Here is a 22,700-nt window from a genome sequence, read left to right on the forward strand (position 1 = left end):
ACCTCAACACCTGTGTTTCCGCGAGGCGCCGTTCTCGCCCGCTCGCTCACTCTCCGCACACACACACACACACACACACACACACACACACACACATTGACTGGCTAGCCTCGTAGCAGGCGTCAGACGGCGGCGACGGCGATGACCCGACTGGATCAAGCGAAGCCGCACGGACGCTGAACAAACACCATCAGACGCTGTTTGGTCTGCAAGCTCCTTCATGAACTCCACAGACAGAAGACAAACACAGAGCGGAGGAGGAACACGCCAAGACCAGCTAAGCCTCTGGCGTGTGTGTGTGTGTGTGAGTCTGTGAGTCAGGACCTCACTGGTGGAGAGTGTGTTCATGCATAAGTGTGGGCTGGAACCCAACAGCCGTCCACCAACAGACACATGAAAGCCAGCCCCACACACACACACACACACATTACATTACATTACATTACAATCATTTGGCAGACGCTTTTATCCAAAGCGACTTACATTACATTATATTACCACCCTTCGCAGAGGGGGGAGCAATTGAGGGTTCGGTGCCTTGCTCAGGGGCACCTCGGCAGGGACTCGAACCGGCAACCCTCCGGTTCTTAAGCGGAAGCTCTACCCACTCGACTACTGCCTCCCTCACACACACACACACACACACACACACACACACAATCCAGAGAAGAACAAAACAATGAAGTGTGAGTGTGTTACCCAGAATGCCTCATGCTCCAATCCCCCTCACCACAGGTCACTTCACTTACCACCCAGTGAGCTGTGTGTGTGTGTGTGTGTCTATGTGTGTGTGTGTGTGTGTGTGTGTGTGTGTGTGAAAGTTACTCAGAGTGAAACTTCTGCCTCATAACAGCCTGAGCTCAGAGCAGAGAAGAGAAACTGAAAGTCTGAGCTGTTATTCCCCTGTATGTGTGTGTGTGTGTGTGTGTGTGTGTGTGTGTGTGTGTGTGTGTGTGTGTGTGTGTGTGTGTCCATATTCTCCACAAGTCAAAGTGTGTGCCAGGTTGTTGCAACGGATCGATTTCTCTGTTCCCACGTCAGTCTACTTTTGGCCAGGCGCTCTTCTAAAACGCTAAAAATAAACAATATAAACAAGTTTAGCTTCTGACTGGAGTCTCACACACACTCACACACACACACACACACACACACACACACTATTGTCTGCTGTAATCCCTCCTTTGAAGGAGCAGAATATGAACTTTATCTTTACACTTCAGTGCGTTCTGGCGACATGAACTGGTTTCACACACACACACACGTATTAAAGAAATTTAACATTAGCATGCGGACAAACGCCACAAAGTGCTTCTCACTGTAGTAAACTCTGCTGCCTTGTTTTTTCCTGTGGGTTAATGTATTCCGTGTTGCTGCGCTCGGAGCTCTGAAGTGCTTCTTTATCTTCTTTATCTTCTTTATCTTCTTTATCAAACCCTACAAGTGCTGACCTGCACCGGCCCAGTTTAACACGCTGAGCGCTTTGTTGTTTCTGCTGCAGCTGGACTCAATCCAACTACTGAGCCTGACTTCACTCCTGATTAGAGAGGAAACAGAGTTTAGGCTGCAGACTAACAGACTAACAGGAGAGGGGGGGGGGGGGGAGAGAGAAGGGAGAGAGAGAGAGAGAGAGAGAGAGAGAGAGAGAGAGAGAGCTTCCAGTGACATCATTCCCTCTCTTCTTCCCTCTCTGTCCTCTCAGAGCAGTCTGCAGCGTTTGTAGAGATGAAGTTGAGGTGTTAGTGTTTAGGTGTGAAAGTGATCTCACGTCGTCCTGCTGGTGCGCAGACAGACGCTGGCCTAAGATGGCGTCTCTGTGTGCGGCTGATGATGTCACTGAGGTCGGCGCCGCAGCAGCTGCGATTGTAAAAGCATTTAACGCCAAACAAGCGATTAAAGCGGAGAGTAAAGAGAAGAGCAGCGTGACAGAGGCGGCGCTGTGCGTCCTTGAACCTCTGGCAGGCGGTCCGTCTGTGCCCCCCCCCCCCCCCCCCCCCCCCCGTCCCGTCCCGTCCCTCCCCCTCCCGCCCCTCCTCCCTGCTTCCCGCCTCCTTGCACAAATCTCTTTTGGATGCGTTGTACCCGCCGCCGGTCACTGAGCTCTGCGAGTCGGCGCTAAGCTTCGCCTGCAGGACTCCTGAGCCGCCTCTCCATCAGTCACCCGCTGAAACATTAGACGCTGCAGCAGAATTAATGCAGCAGAAATTAAATGAAAACACAGAAAAGACGAGCCCGCAGGAAAAACGCGCCGCCGTCTTAAGCTGCGGATCGATCGGCGTGGGAGTCGAGCGAGGTTCTTTATTAACTTTGCAGAGGACTTTCCCCACAGAGCCAAGCGCTCACACACACACACACACACACAAGCCGGCCGTCAGCAGCTCCAAAATGTGCTTAGACCGACTGCTGAGCTTTGTAAGTACGTTAGCTTTGAGCCGCTGTAGCGCTAATATCAGCCCCTCTAAGCAGCCGCTACGTTATTAGCGTTAATTATGCCGACCTGTCCGCATCGGATCAGAACCAAACTCAGCTCCGCCTGGGACACAAGTTCTCACTCACACACACACACTCACACACACTCACGCACGCACACTCACGCACACACACAGCCAAACTGAGAGGTTTCACACTGAACTTTGTTGACATTTTTAAAACTTTGTTGATGGAAACTCAGCCAGTGAGAGACGGAGCGTACGTGACGCGACCCAAGCAGGAGTGTGCAGAGGGATGTGATGTGTTCGGCCTCAGCCTGAGAGCCGTGAGCCCCTCAGCCTCAGCCTCAGCCTCAGCAGGGCACAGCAGCTCGCTCACCGCATTGTTGGGAGACTCGACACCAAAACACCATTTTCACGCTAATTAAAACTCACGCGGCAAAGCACTAAAAATAACAGCGCAGTGCGAGAGGCCGCACAATTAAATCCAACCTCAGGGGGACGCCGCCGTGCAGCTCTGAGACACGACGGGCCTCCACGCAACACGACGCCAGCTAATGATGAACACACACACACACACACAAGGCCGGACGCAAGGACGATGCTGCAAAGAATACAGCTTCCTAACCGACGCTGCCTCTCACTGACGGCTGTGACTCCGGCTGATCCTCGGCCTCGGCGGGCAAGATCTGCTTACGCTGCTGCTGTGAGTCAATTCGCTACGAGGAGAAGAAAACAAAGAGCTGCCCCCGCCGCTGCTGCTGCTGAGCATAATTGCGAGTGAAATCAGGGTCGAACCCCCCGGCGCTGAGCGGGCCTAGCAGGAGGAGCAGGAGGAGCAGGAGGAGGAGGAGGTTCAGGTCGCAGAGTTTACCAGCAGAGAATGAGGTGAGCCGTTAGCCACTTAGCCGAATTAGAGGCTGCTCTGTGGTTGGTTAGCTGCAGAACACGGACACAATTACAGAGCGCCCAGTAGAGTTCCCTGAGGTCCTCAGATGTTTCCTCAAGATCTCCAGGAAACGATCTCATTACCACAGGAGAACAATAACAACACCACACACACTCTGCCCCCACATTACCAACGTGCGGGGGGGACGGCTCTGTGTGATCGTCGCTCGTGCAGTCGGACCCGTAACCATGGAGCTCACTGAGGAGCGACGCTCTGTAATCTGGCTTCTCTCTCCATCTTCTTCTGCAGCTCATTTAGGGCAGCCAAGGAGAAACTGAACACAGAGGCAACAAGGCTCAACTGTCAGCACACACACACACACACACACACACACACACACACACACACAGCCTCCTGTGAAACAAGTTCCAGTCCCACATCCTCTGCACACGTCAGTCTGAATAAACAGATACAAGGCCGGGACGAGAAAGAGGACCAGGAGAGAGAGAGAGAGAGAGAGAGAGAGAGAGACGGAGATAAGAGGTACAGGACCACTCACACACACGCAGAGGAGAGGGGAGGAGAGGAGAGGAGAGGGGAGGAGAGGAGAGGGGAGGAGAGGAGAGGAGAGGAGAGGAGAGGAGAGGAGAGGAGAGGAGAGGAGAGGAGAGGAGAGGAGGACATTTGGAAACATAGTACAGATGGAGGCTCGTCCACAATGTGAGCATCTTCTTACTCTGCAGCTTGGCAGAGGAGAAAACAGGATAGAGGGAGCCACAGAGAGCGACACAGAGCGACAGAGAGCGACTGAGCGATCAGCACAGCAGCAGCTTAGAGGCGAGGAGGTTCAGAGGCACCACAGACCTGAACTAAGAAGGATCTGAGCCAGATCTCCACCAGCTGAACACTGAGACACAAGATCAATCAGATCTGCAAACTCACAATGCACAGACACTCTGCACACACACACTCTGCACACACACACACTCTGCGCTCACACACACTGTGCACACTCTCACAGTCTGCACACACACACACTCTCACACTCCGTATCTGCTGCTGTCAGGTCCACTAACGTTTTTATGAACAGCACTGAGTCCCAAACGGCAAAGAACAGATCCAGCCGGAAGGAAGACAAGAAGACAAGGAGACAAGGAGACGCTGAAGGAAAGAGGAACAATGGAAGAGACGAGATGGAATATAAGATAAATACAACGCTCCGACCCTGATCCAGGGATCCAGGTCCAGGTCTTAGGGCCACACACATGTGGTCAATATGAGTCATGAAGTCAGAGAGAGAGAGAGGGAGGGAGAGAGAGGGAGGGAGAGAGAGAGAGAGAGAGAGAGAGAGAGAGAGAGAGAGAGAGAGAGAGAGAGAGAGAGAGAGAGAGAGGGGGGGAGGGAGAGAGAGGGAGGGAGAGAGAGAGAGGGAGAGAGAGAGAGGAGGGAGGGAGGGATGGAGGGAGAGAGAGAGGGAGGGTTGCTGTGATGAATGAGCAGCCTGCCCACCCCCCCAACCCCCCTTCTCCCCCTCACCATGGTCCGTCCAATCACAAGGTGAAGCAGGACGATCGATGTTAAATCAATAAAGGCGATAACACTGTCTCACCGTGTTCTCCTCCACATGCTAACGAGGCGTCAGATACTTAAACAAGTGGCTGGGATAATAAAGGCATCTTAGCTTAATTAACGTCCCCGTGAGAGCTCGGGGCTCAAACCAGCACGTTTACATTCATACAGACATACGGGACGCAGCCACACCGCTGCTCTAAAGTTTAATGGCGTCACTGCGGCGGCGGCGCTCATCATCTGTGCCGCCGTCTGCTAACAGCCGCTATCAGTGGCTGTTAGCACGACACGCCGGAACGTCTCCCTCTAAAACACAGACGGGTGTGAACGTGTCCACATGCTAAACTCCAGCTTAATGGATGCTACTGTCAGAGACGCCGCGGTGCTGTTAGCTAATGAAGTCCTGGCCTCCATCTTAAGGCTTCTGTCACAAAATGGACGTTTGAGAAGAAGAAGAGGAAGAAGAAGAAGAAGAAAAAGAACAGACACTTTTCTGCCCCACACCTTTCGCTGCTACATGTGGCTAGCGTCAGTGTGTGTGTGTGTGTGTGTGTGTGTGTGTGTGTGTGCGTGCTCACAGTAGACGTCCACCCTGATGGACTTGATGGCGGGCGAGCCCAGGCCGTTCTCAGCCTTGCAGTAGTAGCGTCCTCCCTGCGTCCTCAGGATCTTTGAGATGTGCAGCGTCTCGTTGAAGACGCTCGAGTCCTGGAAACGGTCCGACACGCTGCCGGCCGTCTTAGTCCATCGAATCTAAAGAGAGGAGGGGAAGAGAAGGAGAGGGTTTAACCTAATGAAGGGAGAGAAAGAGAGAGAGAGAGAGAGAGGGAGAGAGAGGGAGAGACAGAGTCTCTGGTGTCTGAGGTGTTTTAGCTCAGGAGGATCATGTGTGATGTTCCATGAAGAGACATCCTGACATTTTGTAAGACGACTCCCCATGTCCAAAAACACACACTTTGACCTTTTCACACACACACACACACACACACACACACACACACACACACACACACACACACACACACACACACACACACACACACACACACTGGTGTCTCTGTATTGTGGAAGAGTGAATAAAAGCCCAGGATATAAAAACATGGATTAAAGTGGGAGGTGTGTGTGGTGTGTGTGGCCTCTCCTCTTGAGAGCCGTCCAGTTAGCCTGTGGCACTGAGGCTTAATGAAAGGTGAGACACTGTTACTCTGCTGGACCAGGCAGTAAAAGACTCTGCATCCTCTCTCTCTCTCTCTCTCTCTCTCCCTCTGTCTCTCTCTCTTGTCCTCATCCCAGCATACAGCGTGAACAGGTACCGTGACAACCGAGGCCCCGGGGCCACACAGGTTGAGCCACCATGCGCTGAGCTCGACTACCGATGGACTCACACACACACGCCTCTGTCCAGACAGGAGAGGCGATGAATTACAATTCAATATCTCCACTCAATGCTGATAGCATCATGTGGGACACTGATAACATCCTGTTTGGCGCTGATAGCATCAGAGGGGACGGGGACGTGGAGGCGTGGACGGGGGGGGGTGGGCTGTCTGGCTCACTCAGGAGATTGCTGCCGGGGCTTTGAACCGGTTCCACTCCTGCCTGAGGTTACAGCGGCTGGATGTTTGGTCATATTGCTCTGACGGAGGGCAGAGAGGAAATGAAAAGCAGGGCGACCTCAGCCCCTCCCTCCCTCCCCCCCCCCCCCCCCTCTCGCCCTGATACAGAAGCTTTATGAGGAAGACGAGGAGAGAACATCTCAACCAGCACAAAGTGAAGAGGCTTTTACTTCCTCTGAGTCCATTTATCTCCTGGAGCAGTAAGGTCTTTAAAAGCTGCCGCCCAGATAACGACATCATTTCCTCCACAAAACAAAACAGTTTCTTCTCCAGATAAGGGGAACTTAAAAATGTCCTCCTAGGTGACACTAATGTGTTTTCTATCCCGGCCCGCGTCGGCTCTGGATCCAACACAAATGTGACAGTTTGATCAATACCTCCTCACTCTGATAATTATAAGCCCGATTATATCTGCACGTCTTTATCTCTTTGTTTCTGACATATTGAGAAAATGGTCTTGTTATCTTGGTGTCACCATCATATTACAGCTCATCTGCTTCCTGCTTCCACATTCAGGGCCGCGCTGCTTTTATCTGCAGGGACACCAACACACACGCACACACACACACACACACACACACACACACACGCACACACACACACACACACACACACACACACACACACACACGGCATCAGGAAGGAGGAACAGTGCGAGATCTTCCTCCATCCTAAACCCATCAACATGACAGCCGCTTCCTGTTTGGTTACAGTGTGAAACATTGGCGTCTGTCTGATATCACTCTCCTCACAATGGGACTGAAAATGGCTGGAACACGGAGACTGATGGGAGACACGTTGGTCTGTATGCGCTCTTGTTCTTAGACGTCTCAGTTATTTTATCATAAAGTAAATTAAAGTATCACAAACTTTAGCCTTGATATTTATTCCGGTCACACAGTCTAGATTGCGTGAACGTGTTGTTGTTGCAGAGCGGCAGAAGCATCCGGAGTCTCTCAGATGCTGTAGGCTGCTGCTTTAGCCTTTATTGACCTTCATCTGCAGCCAAACCACACTTCAGCCTCATCCCTCTGTGCAGCCTTTGGGTTCTTACATCTCCATTAAAAAGAAAAGTGAAGGTTTGTAAATGGAGCACAGAGCGGCACAGAGCGGCACTTCTGTCTGACGGCCGCTCGCTCCCAAAAGCATCGAGGGGGAAAAAATACTCCACCGAAAAAGTTTCAAACTCAGCAGCCGATCGATGGCAGAGAGTCGTACAGAGAGTCTGGAGCCTTATTAGAGCAGTTAGGGACATCATGAGTTCAGCAAAACAAGACCCAAAGTTTAATAAGTTATGAGCATAAATTAGATAGAGCAAAGTTTCTGGAGGCTCCGTCACTCTGCCACAGAGCTGCAAAGGCCCCTCGCCTCCAACACAGAGCACCGGTGGAAGTTTGGCTTCTGGCGACCTCAGCAGAATACGGCCCGTCACTCTCTCTGACTCTCCTTCTCTTATCTCTCTCTCTCTTTCTCCTTCTCTCCCTCTCCTCTCCTTCTAACCCTCTCTCTCTTTCTCCCTCTTCTTCACCCCCTTTCTCTCTCTCCTCTCCATCTCCCCCTCTCTCTATCTCCCCCCCCTCTCCCTCTCTCCTGTTTGCCTCACACGGCGGCCTCACACATTAAAGCAAATCTTTTAAGTCGCCCCCGAGCTGTTTTCATTCCTCCGCTCCTCTTTCTTCCTCTCCTCAGCACCTCTGCCCATGGGGGAGTCCTGAAGTGAGCCCGCCGAGAACAGTTTGACCCTCTTCGCTCTCCTTAGCGCAATGCAAACACTCAGTGATCTGAGAGGAGCCGCTGGGTTTCAGCAATATGATAATGACTCCTGCTGTCACCGCCCCGAGGTTTATCGACTTCTTATCTCCCGTCTTTGACTCAAAGGCGTAAGTATATACAAGCGCTGCCATTATCCAACACAAACCCAGCGTGAGGAGCACAACAAGCGGCATGACGGGAGCGAGCGGCTCAAACTTTAGGAGGAAAAATTGGAAGTGAGTTTGCTATTAAGATCCTCACATAACAATTAGATTGAGTCGAAGCGTGAGAGGCTCAAAGGGTTAAATAAGCCATAATGTATCAGCAGGAGATAATGTATCAAACTCTAACAGAGCAATCAGGCCTCACATCATCCTGAAGTGTTTCATTCCACAACATTTATCACCAGCTGACAAAATTACACGGCTATTTCCCAAATAAATAAATAATATCATAGAGTACATTCATCTGAAATGAGTTTAATACTAATCACAAGCTTCCACTGAGAGAAACAACCCCATTATCGCCGCTCTGCTACTCTGCTGCCATGTAAACAAAGGCAGCAGAGCAGCAGAGCAGCTCGGCGGTGTGATAGAGCAGCCAGCGCTCTGCGTGCCACTATGGAGTTCAGAGGTCACGAAGAAGAAAGAGCCTCAATGGATCAATCAGATGAGCCGCACATCAGGATTCTGTCAGTGTTTCCTTCTTAAGCAGAACAACAAGCGTCGGCACGGTGATAACGGCAACAACAACTTCAAATTAAAGCAGAAACTTTCCTAGATTAGCTCCGGCCGAAGTTCCCAGCAGTGCCTGATATCGCCTCGCCGCCGAGTCGCAGCCAGAGCTAATTAAAATGCGCCTAGCGACTGTTGTTATGCAGCGATCATATGCCAGAGCACGCGTCTTGTGGTGAATCACCCATAATGCCCGGCGTGATGTTTCACCTCTCCCGGCCACAGACGGGATTCTAATTGCTGGCCATCTTTTCCTTTAGGCACTGACGGAGGTCTGTGCTGCCGGGTGCTGCAGCCGAGTGTGGCTGAGCATGACAATCACGCCATCAGAAGCAGCAACAGGGGATCCAAATCAAAAAGTGAGAGCACACAGTCCACTGCTGCTGCTGCTGCTCTGTGCCGCTCACACACCCTGAGCCACCGGAACAGACGCTCTGTGGCTCTCACACCTCCAGATTCAAGCAGAGCAGCTTCATCTGTCACGTGAGCCAGAGCGTCACGTATGTTAACGTGAGGAAACACAACAAATCAATCTGAGTGATGCTTTCAATCAAACTGGGTCTAAATCAAACTATCGTCAGAGTACGAGCCTCTTCAACCAATCACTGCTCATGATCACCTCATTGATGATGATGATGATGATGATGATGATGAGCAGCAGCACCTAATCGCTCCGACACCTGAACCTCTTCTAGAGTGGAACAGAGGAACCATGCAGCTTTAGTGGAGCTGGAGTGACATCAGTACTACTGTTATCTGTGAAGTACACTTTGTCCCTAAACGTACATCAGCACCGTCATGCAGTGTTGCTACTCTGTTCCTACACACAGCTGAAGGATGTTCCTCTGTAGAATCCCACTGGAGGTTCCTGTTGCACACCCAGCCGTGTCTGGAGACAGAATCTCTCTTGGAACTGTCTCCTGGTCTTCCTGGAGAGCTTTGGGCGGGGTCGGGTGTTTTCCTGTAAAGCCCTTTGAGACTTTATATGTGATGTTGGACGACACAAAGTCAGACACGGCTCACATTCAGTCGCACCATGTGACTCATGACACCACAGCTTTGTTACAGTAGGACTCCAGAGCAGCTGTAGAGGGACTCAGACCCTCCAGCTGCTCTGTGCCTCCATGTCTCCTCTGTCCCTCCTGTCTGAGTCTCCACACTCTGGAACCACAAGCAGCCGAGCAGAGACACAACGATTGGTGCGTCACTGCGTTCAACCGGCCTGAATCGGCTTCAGCACATTAGTGTGAGTCATCTAAGAAGACGCTGTCTCAGGATCTCCTTATCTTCTGTTGTCTCTAGATAATGAGAAATTTATCTCGTATAACGACGATCCCAATCATTACCCTGCTATCTGGGAAAAGGCAATTATAAAGTAGAGCCACGTCTTCTCTCTGTACTGTAGAGCCGCAGATCATTCGTTTCACACAACTGGAGGGGAAATCCTCCACTTGCCGCTCTGTGCCTCCAGGGCGCCGACGCGACATGTTGGAAACGGCATGTGATTGGCTGCCACCCTCACCGTGTGTTTGCCAGCCGATCACAGCTCAATAACCACATTAACTCTTATTGTAACCTCCGGGATGTTGAAGAACCGATAGCTCATGTTGCTATGACAGCGCTGGCAGCCAAACATTCACACACAGCAAAATACTGACGAGCTCAAAATGGTTCTCCGGCCCTGAAACATAAATTATACATCAAACTGTGAAACCACAGAAGGTTAAAGAATCTTCACAACAAGAACCATCAACATAAGACACACACAGGCTTACAGTACATTCATCTGAGCCCTCACACACACACACACACACACACAGCGATCGGTGTGTGGACCAAATGCCCCGGGGCTTCAGGTCGGCGTGTTTGCGTTCCCTGACCCGTGGCTCTGTGAGCTCAATCTGCTGGGCCAATAACTGAAACAAAAGCAATGTTTACAGTGAGCTGTAGCTGCTGCTGCAGCCTGGTAGGCAAACAGGGGGAGTGTGGACATAATGGAAGAGAGCCAGAGGAGGGCGAGGAGGACGACTTCATCATCTGCAGCTCTGTCCACCGCATCAACCCCAACGCATGCAGCTGCGGAGGCCGACGCATTGACGGATGGGATGAGGAAGCTAAGCTAATAAGAGACAGAAGGAATCAATATTGAAGGGATGGAGGTGGAGATGACCGGAGGTGGGAGGGGCCAGAGACTCAGACCAACAGGAACGTTAGAACCTTTAACTCAGTCCTTGTCTTTGTTGTCTTCTGTCTTTACTCAGACGGGTGATTGTCCACGATTTGATTCGTCCTATCAGCACGTGTCTCTCATGTCGTCTTCCTTCCTCTCTCTCCGTCCTTTCACATCGACCAGGGCTCGACTTCCTCACCGCCCTGCCTGCAGCCTGCCACACACACACCAGAGCTCCCCGGTCTTCCTGTTGCGCCCAGAGTCACACCTTCAACCTTCAACTCACGAGGCGGCGGTGAAAAAGAACAAATGACACGGAGCGCCGCTGAGTGACAGGAAGGGAGATCTGTTTGACAAGGAAATGAGAACGTGGACAAGTGTGTGTGTATGTGTGTGTGTGAGGTGTTATTATTAGACAGCCTCAGAGTGTTGGTGGGTGGATGTCCACAGCGTGAGGAGGCTGCTGCCTCGGACGGACAGAAATCCAGAGCTTCCATCAGCGAGGCGGCCTGAGGGGCGTCTGTGTGCAGATTGAGAGACGTGAAGAATTAAACGCAGGCCAAATTGCCAAGCGTGGCCCCATTTACGCCGCGGTTGGTCCTTTGCGGCGCCGATGCTATATTTGGCACGCCGGCGCCGGGTCGGTGTATTATCAAGAGACCTACGGCGCCTCAGAGCCGGGGAGAGAGACTGAATACGGACGGGGCTGATGGGAGAAAAAGAGCTTTTGTGATTCGCAAATGCAAAACTAATCAAAGGGATTCAGCGTGACGGAGCGACTGGGCCTCTGTGAGGTAGAGCGACTGTAAGGGGGAGAGACTGTGTTGAGTCTAAAGGGTTAAAGCACCTGAAGGAGACTTTACTTTCTCTTCATCAACAATCAGACTACTGCTTACTTTCCCTCACATGAGCTCCAGGAAGACGATGAAACTGAAACTGTGAGCCGTGTTCAGAGCATTAATAATTCATTTCCCCCTGAAAAGATGAACTGTTGTTATTAACTTTTAAAGTCTCATGCAGGTGAGGCGGCGCCCCCCCCCCTTCCTGTGCGTCTCCAGCCTGAGGTCTGCCGCCACCCCAGATAACCTGCACGCCCGGTGAACCCAGAGGGGTCAACGCGGGCCTGCACGGACCCAAAGGCCCCCCTGGCCCCCTGGCCCCCCGCCCCCGAGCTGCCACATCGCCACGTCTACAGAGACCCAGCCCCACACCGGCCGTGCCCGGGGAGCCCGTCCCGGCTTCATTATGAGTGGCTTTGAAAAGAAACGCTGGCGTGGCGGCGCAGGGCGTTTGATCTCCCACTCTGCTCATTTTTAGAAAATCTAATTAAGAGGCAGAGACACAGATGATGAGCGGAGTCGTCCCCCCTGACGACGGAGGAGAGATGAACGGTGCGTCCGAGCCGCTCGCTAATTTAAGAGGCCTCACCTTTTCGATGGAAATATAAAAATCAATATGCTCTCTGCTCGCCGTCCACAGGGGGAGGAGAGCGGCGAGCGGCCGTGTCCGTCCATCAAAAGAGGAATCATATTAATTAGTGTAAATGAGCTCGATCCGGGCAGGAGATCACGGCCAAGTCCGTGTAATTTGTGTTGCCGAGGAAACGGAGAGCAGCTTGACAAATGTTCCAAAGGTTAGAGAGAGGAAACGCAAAGTCGGCAGAAGTAAATGCAAATAACACAAACAAGAGGAAGAGGGAGAGACGATAACCCTAAAGTCTGTGAGGAAGATGATGGTGGTGGTGGTGATAATGAAGATAATGATGAAGGTGATGATGAAGTTGATGATGACAATGGTGATGATGATGGTTGTGATGATGATGATGATGATGATGAAGATGATGATGATGGTAATTTTGATGATGGTAATGTTGATGATGGTGAGGATGATGATGATGATGATGATGATGATGATGAAGATGATGATGATGGTAATTTTGATGATGGTAATGTTGATGATGGTGAGGATGATGATGATGATGATGATGATGGTGCTTGTTGTGCCGCTCTTCTCTTCCTCCTGCAGTCATATTTTCATGACTCAAACTTTTCCCAGAGTAACAAAACAAAACAAAACAAAACAAAAAAAGGACGCGGCAGCAAAACATCTTTCTGATTGTTTTTTTTCTTCACGTTTTCAACTCTTTCTAACTGCAGATAAAAAAAACCCAAAGGACAAAACAAACAAAATCACAAGCTTCTTTTCTTCACAAAAAGGTAAAAGCCTTTAATTAGCTCAGATAACAATCGTAAACGAAAAGTAAAGAGTTTGGGGGAGAAAGTGCTGAGTGGCTGAATCTCTCTCTCTCTCTCTCTTTCTCTCCCTCCCTCCCTCCCTTTACCCCTCTCTCCCTCCCCTCCCTCTCGTTTGCCCATCTTCCTGTCCACGTTCTCATCAGAGGCTGGAGTTTTGGTTGTCGATATGCAGGTGCACCACACAGCTTCAACCATCAGTAATTAAAGGATTAAACCTCTAAGCTGGTTTAAGCAGCAGTGTGTACGAATCTGCAACGCACATAATGGATCATTTAGACAGAGAGGCCCCTGCTGGTGAGAGCTGGTACTGTAGGGCCGCTCGTGTGTGTGTGTGTGTGTGTGTGTGTGTGTGTGTGTGTGTGTGTGTGACCTCACCTGTGGTCGAGGGTGTCCCGTCACCAGGCAGGTGAGCTCCAGCGTCTCCCCCTCTCTGATGGTGTAGACTCTCTCCGTGTGCCGCTCCTCCTCCACGTTGCAGGCGTGACCTGAGTGGATGATGCGTACGCTCGGCGGAGCTGCAGAGGGGAGGGAGAAGCACAGAGAGACACGTTTAACATTCAGCTCATATTCTGAAGGAATAAGCGGTTTAGCGCAGCAGATGGTGTATTGATTAAGAGGTTGTTTCACTTAAAACGAGCCTCTTTCAAAGCTTTTGTGGCGCCGCAGCATCAGAACGCAAATAATCAGAAGAAAACACGGAGTCAAAGTATCTGACACCTGTTTGGCTTTATGACAGCGCTCACTTTGATCCAAGCCTGCAAACGCCGAGGAACATCACACACAGAGCTGAGGGAAGTTACTGAGCGGTGTGTTTGCGTGTGTGTGTGTGTGTGTGTGGAACCGACATAGCTGTGATGCCAAACTGCTCTAAAGTGCAAAACAAGTTGATTCCTTTAAACGAGGCCTCATGCACCTCTTTCTCTCTCTCTCTGTCTCTCTCTCTCTCCTTCTCCCTCTCTCTCTCTCTCTCTGTACAGATAACATATGCACTAATCTATCTATAGTTTCTATTTAACCCTCTCTGTCCTGACGTGTGAAGTTGTCATCATGTTTTTTCTCTCCATTGATTTCTGTCATTACATTCGATATTTGAACCCTTGACCTCCGACCCCGTGCCGGCTTGTGCTTGCCCCTCTGTGCTGTGGAGAGAACGGGAAGCTGACAACCTGACGATAACAAAGGTTTAGGGGCAAATTGATAGTAATGGCAGAAGCAGCAAACAATCAATGTTCCACTCGCAATCAACGTGTCAATCAATCTGAGTCTTAACTCAATTAGTGGGAGTGTGTGTGTGTGTGTGTGTGTGCGCGAGCAAATCGAAGGCGGAGTCAGAGGAGTAGATGTGAACAGCAGCTGAATGAGACTCTTCTCTTCTCCCTTCTCTCACAGTTACAAAGAAGATGTGGACGTTTATTAGCAGCAAATAAGCAAAACATCTCTTCTTTCTTTTCCTTTCTTCTACTTTCTTCTTCTTTGAATCCTCCACTAGAGGCAGCAGAGTCCCTGAATGTTCACAGACTGCTGTAATGACTGCACAGGCCTAGCACCTGTAGGACAGATGGACGGATGCAACCCATCCGCGCCCCAGAAGATACGGCGAGATACCAGACCGCCCGAAACGTCCGACCGCCTCCGAGCCGTGAAAGTAAACGGCTCCTGATAACGTCGGCAGCTGTCCCGCGCTCCTTCCTCTCCAAGTGACATGATTAGTGAGGAGGTCTGGGACGAGGCGACGTGCCGAGCGGATGTGGGATCTGATGGGGACGAGGAGGAATGGAGCGAACATCAGAGTGGAACGCCGCCCTTCCTGTAAGCAGCAGAGTGGCTTCCTGTGCAGGCCTCTTTTTGTGAGGCGCCTGCTTGTTGTGTCTAAATGTGTGCTAGGCTAATTGCTCCTGCCATTGCCCTTTACCAAGGCACTAGGCTGGATAAATAGTTACACAGACATATTCTTCTTCTTCTTCTTCTTTTTCTCCTCCTCCTCCTCCTTCTTCTTCTTTCTAACAACTGCACCAGCGCGGCGACTTAGCTCAGCTCCTTAGCTTAGCTCCCCCCGGTGCATGTCTGCTCACTATGCAGATTGATGAACAGAACCGCCGCGGTCCTCTTTCCCCCCTCTCTCTCTCTCTCTCTCCCCTCTCTGATGGGGACGAGGAGGAATGGAGCGAACATCAGAGTGGAACGCCGCCCTTCCTGTAAGCAGCAGAGTGGCTTCCTGTGCAGGCCTCTTTTTGTGAGGCGCCTGCTTGTTGTGTCTAAATGTGTGCTAGGCTAATTGCTCCTGCCATTGCCCTTTACCAAGGCACTAGGCTGGATAAATAGTTACACAGACATATTCTTCTTCTTCTTCTTCTTTTTCTCCTCCTCCTCCTCCTTCTTCTTCTTTCTAACAACTGCACCAGCGCGGCGACTTAGCTCAGCTCCTTAGCTTAGCTCCCCCCGGTGCATGTCTGCTCACTATGCAGATTGATGAACAGAACCGCCGCGGTCCTCTTTCCCCCCTCTCTCTCTCTCTCTCTCCCCTCTCTCTCTCTCTCTCTCTCTCCCTCTCCCCCCCCCCCCCCCCCCCCCCCCAACCCCCCCGCCTGGAGATGAACTCGGTGGTGGTGAATTCCACAGGGGGGATAAGGGACTGAGCAATCGTCTCTTTGTAAGGGAGCTTCACGCCACGCTGCCACTTAAAACAAAAAAGGCTTTGAAACAGGACCCCAGGGCGACGGGCCAACAAAGTGCTCACGCCATTTACTCCAATAAGCCAGTATCTGTACTGCATAGCATCAGTCCTGGAGGAAAGTAGGGAAACACCCGTAATTAATGATTCTCAGCTGCTATTGCTGTGGCTGCAACTGCTACACACACACACACACGCACGCATTAAAAAGCACTTGCTCTTACAGACTCAGAGAAGCTTACAGCCACATAAGCAAATAAGCCTCTCTTATGCATACATAACGAGCAGCATAATGTACTCCAGTCACAGCTACGGGTGTACGCTTCCCCGCGTACAAGTCGCCCCAGAGCAGGAGCTGAAATCACCGCCATTACCACATAATTCCCTGTTTGTTTACAACTCGCAAAAGTCCCATGATCGTCTTTTATCAGTAACTACATAGATCATAACGGGGAATTAAGTCGGGAGTTTTCAAGGCGCTAAAGGAGAAAAGAGGGCAGAGCGTTTCCCTCATACGAGATATGGAACATATGACAACACGCACACGTATGTACACATCATGCTCATTAGCACAGCACCACAGAAGCCAACACAACGTACACAAAGATCACACCATCATGAGGCCTTCAGTACGGCTCATTATTAGATGTATTCAGGTCATATTTGTAGTTGTAGTGGTGCTGTTCTCTTTATCACCACCGGATGTCTGTACAATTTAAAGAGAGAGAGTGTGTGTGTGTTCTTATCTACCACGAATGTTCAGCTGTCAACACCAACACGCAGAAGTGACAGAAAATGAAATCCTGCCCCCTTGTGGCAGTGCTATTTTATGTAGTTTCATGAAGGCTTCAGTGTGCTCATGGTCATGGGACTCGCCCAGTAATGCGTTGTTTCCCTCCGGTGCCTCGACTGCTGGATGGAAAAACAATCTTTCAATGTAGCTTCACAAAGTAGCTACAGGTCTGAAGTCGCCGTATTGAGGTAACGTTTAGCTCTCACACTCTATGTTTAAGGTCATTGTAACGTAAACCCAAGCAGCCTAATTCTCTCTGCTTTAGTCCCGCCTGTCGTTAGGAGGTTACGTGGGCGAGGAGACGTTTACATCGTGTTTCTATGACGCTGCATCCTCTGGATGGCAGAGCAGAGGTCATTTGGGAGCAATGAGCTGAAAAAACAATCCTGCTGCTCGGATATTTGGATGCTAATTAGATTCTTTCAGTGTTCTCTGCTATTTGGGGAATTGGAATTAGAGGCACATCTGCCTTTCTCACACACACACACACACACACACACACACACACACACACACTGTTGTCAGACAAGTTGCAAGACAGCAGAGGGAGAAGACGATGCTGAGATGTCGAATGAGTGGTTACACTTCTGCTAATTCAGAGAAGTGATGATCTGAGAGAGGGAGAGAGAAAGAGGGAGAGAGAGAGAGAGACAGAGAGACAGAGAGAGAGAGAGAGAGAGAGAGATGGACAGAGAGAGTAGATAGATAGACAATAGAATTTTAAAAGTTTGAAATAATGATAAAATATGATACAAATATGATCATAAAATCTTTATACCACAGTGAAGAAAAGGTGCAGCAAATTTAAGCGAAGACGGAGAGAAAAGTACGACGGCAAAATGAAGAAACAGATCTTAAATGACTTCTGGGCCTCATTGTGTGAGACTGTGTTAAATTAGAAAGGAAGCAAACGAGGGAAACGTGTTTCATCACTGCGACCTCAGTATCTCATTAAAAACTCTAACTTATTAAAGGGTGGAGAGTCGAGTCTCTGGGTTGCCATAACAACAAAAAACTGCCTCTCTAGCAAGGATCTCTCTCTCTTTAGTATAGCTTAGCAGATATGAATGTTAGTCAATAATCAATAACGGTATAGCCAGTATAACTCCGGCCATCTAGTGGTGACCTGATGTAAACACAGAACAACCAGTCTGAATGGTGGTCTAGGGCCTGAATGAGTAACATGTACTCTCCTGAAAATCAACTCACATAACCCAAGAAGTCTCAAAAAGATTCCTCTAATAACATTTGGAGTTATCTAGCACACACACACACACACACACACACCCACACACACACACAGAGGTAATAAGAAACATTGGCGTGTTTTATCTCCCTAATCCCCAGCTGCGGCGTTACGTTGCCACCCTGCCTGACACCTGCGCGAACGCAAACACACCGAGAAAGGAAGACGAGGAAGACGAGGAGCCGCGATTCCTGCCGGCTATCATGCGTGGTAAATAAAGGAAGCTGAGGAGCTGCGGGCGACGAGCGAGCAGGAGCCTCAGATGCGCCTGTCTCATTCCATTTCATTACCTCATCCCGACATCTGTGACATCATTTCCCCCCGGCTGCCGTGGAGACGCACAGCGGGGCGGAGGAAAGGGAACAAGAGCCGAACAAGAGAGGAACTCTGCATATGGTACTGTGCACATCAGGTTAATAATGTAGCTGTAGCTCTCTCTCTCTCTCTCTCTCTCCTGTACATACTGTGTGTGTGTGTGTGTGTGTCTGTGTGTGTGAGTGTGTGTGTGTGTGTCTCCCTATGGAGTTCCAGGACCTTCCCGGCCTCGCTCGGGGAAGACGCAGGCTGCAGCTTTATCCACCATACCGCCAACGGAGATTAAATGGGATTTGGCTCAGTGCGGCCTCGTCGCCCGGCTGCTGGCAGCCTCAGAGACTCTAAATTTAACAAACTAAATGTAAATGTAAATAAGAAAACAAAAACAGTTGCTTCTCGCTGTGGGTTTGACGCCCTCGGACCGGAACCAAGGAGCCGCTGAGCCAATCCAGACGAGTTGTCTGGCTTCATCACGGCCCCTCCACCCTCATCCTCATCCTCTCAGACTGGAAGAGGAGGAAACAGACGGAGACGCAGGACGCAAATAATAATCAATACAAACAATAAGTGTCAGCTGTCATCAAGGCAAACGTTCAGCTGGATGAGCCACAAACCACACAGACACACACACACATCCAGAGACACACGGAGATACATACACACACACACATACACACAGCATGCTGGGCTCACTTCCTGTAATTGGACTCGGAGTGTAATCTGCTTTCTCACCTGTCTAAACAGAAGGCGCCTGTGTGTGACTCATCAGGACTAAACGCTGCAGGTGTGAACGCGACCTGAAGAAGAAGTCTCAGAACGCCACTAAGTGTGAACTTTACACAGGATTACTTCCTATTTGTGTGCTTTTGCCTGAAAATGAACGTTTATGATGATATTAACAGTTGAATAGCCACAGTGAGAGTGGAAACCCTGCAGCAGGTGCACATTGGTCCATATAGGATGGATTCTATACGTTCCCCTGCTCTCCTTGTGCGTTGCGCTCTGACATGCGTTCCTTTCGGCACGTGCATATCATTACATCAGGGCCTTGTATTGATCACGCCCTGTAATGCACTTGTACTCCTCCTCGGGCCCTGCGTCGTTATTGTAAATGAGAGAGCGTATGGATTCAGCTCCACACTGTCGGCTCCATCATCTATCACACGCAAAACAAAACAAAACGTGCAAACCATGTAAGGTCAGGATGAACCCTGGCTGCACACACCGCGGCTCTGATTGATCTCAGCCTTAATGTATTCAGTGAAAGAATCCATACAGGGTGAAGGAAAAACATCCGATCTGGATCTTAAACGCATGAATGTTGTTTGCGTGTGATTGTTTGTTTACATTCAACAGCAAAGCGACGGACGCGTTAACAGGTTCGGCTCGCGGTTGTGTTGCTGCAGCGGCTTTAATGCTCCTGCGTCGAGGAAATCTCAGCCCGACTACATTATTTACATTATCTTTGGGTTTTTTATTCACCAAAGATACCAAAGTTCGCAAATGAGCGCCGCTTCCGGACCCTCCTGACCTCCATCCATAAATAATACATAGCATCCATACGGCCTCCTCCTGATCCCTGTGGCCCCGGCTGCTGCTTCTGGATCAGGACGCCTAGATTTGTTGCTTCTATTTGCATATGTTTCCTCCCCTGATGTATTAATGTATGTATGCTCTTCTCTCGCTCCCTGCTTCATTATACATGAAGGTTTTGGGGAGATTTCCTTCCTGCGGAGCTTCAGGCTGGGTTGTGAAACGTTATTGTTGTGGGCCTGTGAAGCCCTTTGAGACGCCGTGAGTCATACTTCGGCTTTACATTTCGCCATATTCCTCAATCGGAGTCCATTTTTATAATATTGGCAATGTTGGATGAAGGTGTAGAATGTGAGCCAGGTTCAGATGTGTCAGGTGGTCTTTGGCGGCACGAGGGGACAAACGAGGCGCTTCATTCGGCGTCGCTTGTTAACGCAGAAGAGGCATTTGTTTGTCCGTCCACTGAGTCGAACACGGAGCATCGCAAAACAACAGGACACAGCTGTGGCTCTCAGAGGTGCTATTTATAGCTGACACACACACACACACACACACACACACACACACACACCAACAACTCTTTATTCTGAAATTAGGACAGCGTGAACCTGCCGGGGCCCTGCTGAGACGGAGAGAAAAGAGAGGAATGACTGCGCAGGGTGAAGGTGTGCAGAGTTAGAAGAGCGTTAGAGGAGAGATCACATCCTCTGGCGTCGCTGTCCATGGTTCTAACACTAAACTCATATGTGCTCCACAATCAGCAGGATGTTTATTCTGTTCTGTCTCATCAGCTAGAGAGCTGCAGAAAAACAGCTGTGTCTGCTGCTCTCTCTCACACACACAAACACACACACACACACACACACACACACACACACACACACACACACACACAAAACAACTAAACTAAACAACCAAACAAAAGAGAAGTTACATAATGTAATACTGACGACACACACACACACAAACACAGTACACACAAGTCATTCCTTCAGTTCCTGCACGATCTTCCTACATTAATTAGCTGCATATTTGGGATATAAATGTTAACTTTAATAAATTCATGTCATATATTTATGATGTGCTGATGTCTTTACTCAGTTTACCAAACACACACACACACACACACACACACACACACACACCAGAGCAGCACTTACTCTTTTTTGTGTTTCCCAGCAGAATAGAACATTTCTGAGCCAGAAAAAAGCTCAACCTCACAAAGATCTAAGAGCTGCATTCATTTACGCCGCTGCATCACAGAATGCCACACAGAAAAATAAGAACAATTCAGCTCCAGGAGCCCAAAATATCCAGTTTGCTTTTATGTGCTGAGTAACAAACAGGAGAGTGAGCAGAACCTAACGTGTGTTTATCTGGAAAAGGAACGTTTTCTTCCAGTAATGACGGGAATTTCAGCGCATCGCAGGGCCGCGAGTGGTAACAGCTTTGGTGTTTAACAGCTGTTAAACTGTCTGACAACAAACACGGTGCAGCAGCCTGACAGAACCACATCACACACACACACACAGAGAGAGAGAGAGAGAGAGAGAGAGAGAGAGAGAGAGAGAGAGAGAGAGAGAGAGAGAGGGAGAGAGAGAGAGAGAGAGAGAAACCACCAACACTATGTTCACTGTTATCTTGTTCTGTTTGTTCATTTCTGTTTCTGTTCCGTTTTGTTATAATTGTCTGTTAAAGTTGAGTGGGCGTGGCTTGTTCATCAAAAAGGGAATGAATGAGTCTGCTATAACTAAACTGTGACCTCACTAATGGAACATCAATCAGCCCAAGGGGGTGATCATGGTCGAATCAATAACCTCCTAAATTCCATCATTGACAGCCGGAGTCATAAGTGGAGGACTTCTCATCCTTGGAGTAGGTATGAACCTTGTAGTTAGATCTAAAATCCCTGCGTCTTCCTGTGCTTGTGCCTTCGTCCCTAACTCAGCGTGAAGCTTGTTAAAGTGGTTGAACACTAAATTTAAGCTCAAATGTGGCGTATGACGACGATCATCTGACTCTTTCCCTCGCTCGGCTTTCCCCTGCGGCGCTGGGCCGGCTTCCCCGTTTACGGCTCCACGCCTGGCGCGGCGCGCCTGTCGTGGCACTTTGATTTCCCTAAACAACACTAATCGGACATCTGTAGGGAAGGATAAAGCCCAGATTGGCCGTAACGACGCGGCGCTTCTCTGACGATAGGCCAAACTCTGGCCAACGCTCACACGATTGGCCGAGGCGAGGCGGCAGCTTTGTTTACGGCCGGCCCCGTGGCGAGCCAGCGGCGGCAGCAGCAGCTCGCCCAGGATAGAGTAACTGGCAACCTTCAGAAGATTGGGTGCACTTCGCCAAGAAAGTGTCTGATGATTGGATGTGGTAACTCCAGAGTGAAGTGAGTGTGCTATCAATGCCCACAGCGCCGCCTGACAGGCTGGGCTTCCTGCTGGATGGATTTGCAATATGCGGCTATCCATAACACCTCCAGGGGGCATACGTCCATGTCTTTATGTGTGTGTGCGTGTGTGTGTGTGAGTACCATCCATAACTTTTCCAGTGGGGGGAAAGCAGCTAAGCCGTGCCAGCAGGCGCTAACACCTCATTATTCTAAGCCAGGCAGGAAATGGGTTTTGGAGCTGTGCGTGCCGCTGCAGACGAGGCTACAGGTCTTACAGTATCAGCAGCACAAACACGGGCCGTGACTCTTTAATTCACATTAGCTACACTGCAGCGCTTC

At 50.0% G+C, this 22,700-nt stretch overlaps 1 protein-coding gene across 1 annotated transcript in view; it reads right to left on the reverse strand.

The window, feature by feature from the left end:
- LOC143013945 (MAM domain-containing glycosylphosphatidylinositol anchor protein 2-like) overlaps positions 1-22,700 on the reverse strand; it is a 119,611-nt gene that overhangs the window by 76,563 nt on the left and 20,348 nt on the right. The window contains exons 2-3 of the mRNA XM_076167676.1: positions 13,787-13,926; positions 5,463-5,637 (exon numbers count right to left, since the gene is read on the reverse strand). Coding sequence (XP_076023791.1) covers positions 5,463-5,637; positions 13,787-13,926 — 315 coding nt within the window. The remainder of the gene's footprint in view (positions 1-5,462; positions 5,638-13,786; positions 13,927-22,700) is intronic.

This window comes from Genypterus blacodes, unplaced genomic scaffold, assembly GCF_046128005.1.
Source record: "Genypterus blacodes isolate CSIRO-AG114 ecotype Tasmania unplaced genomic scaffold, CSIRO-AGI_Gbla_v1 ptg000169l_1, whole genome shotgun sequence".
NCBI lineage: Eukaryota > Metazoa > Chordata > Actinopteri > Ophidiiformes > Ophidiidae > Genypterus > Genypterus blacodes.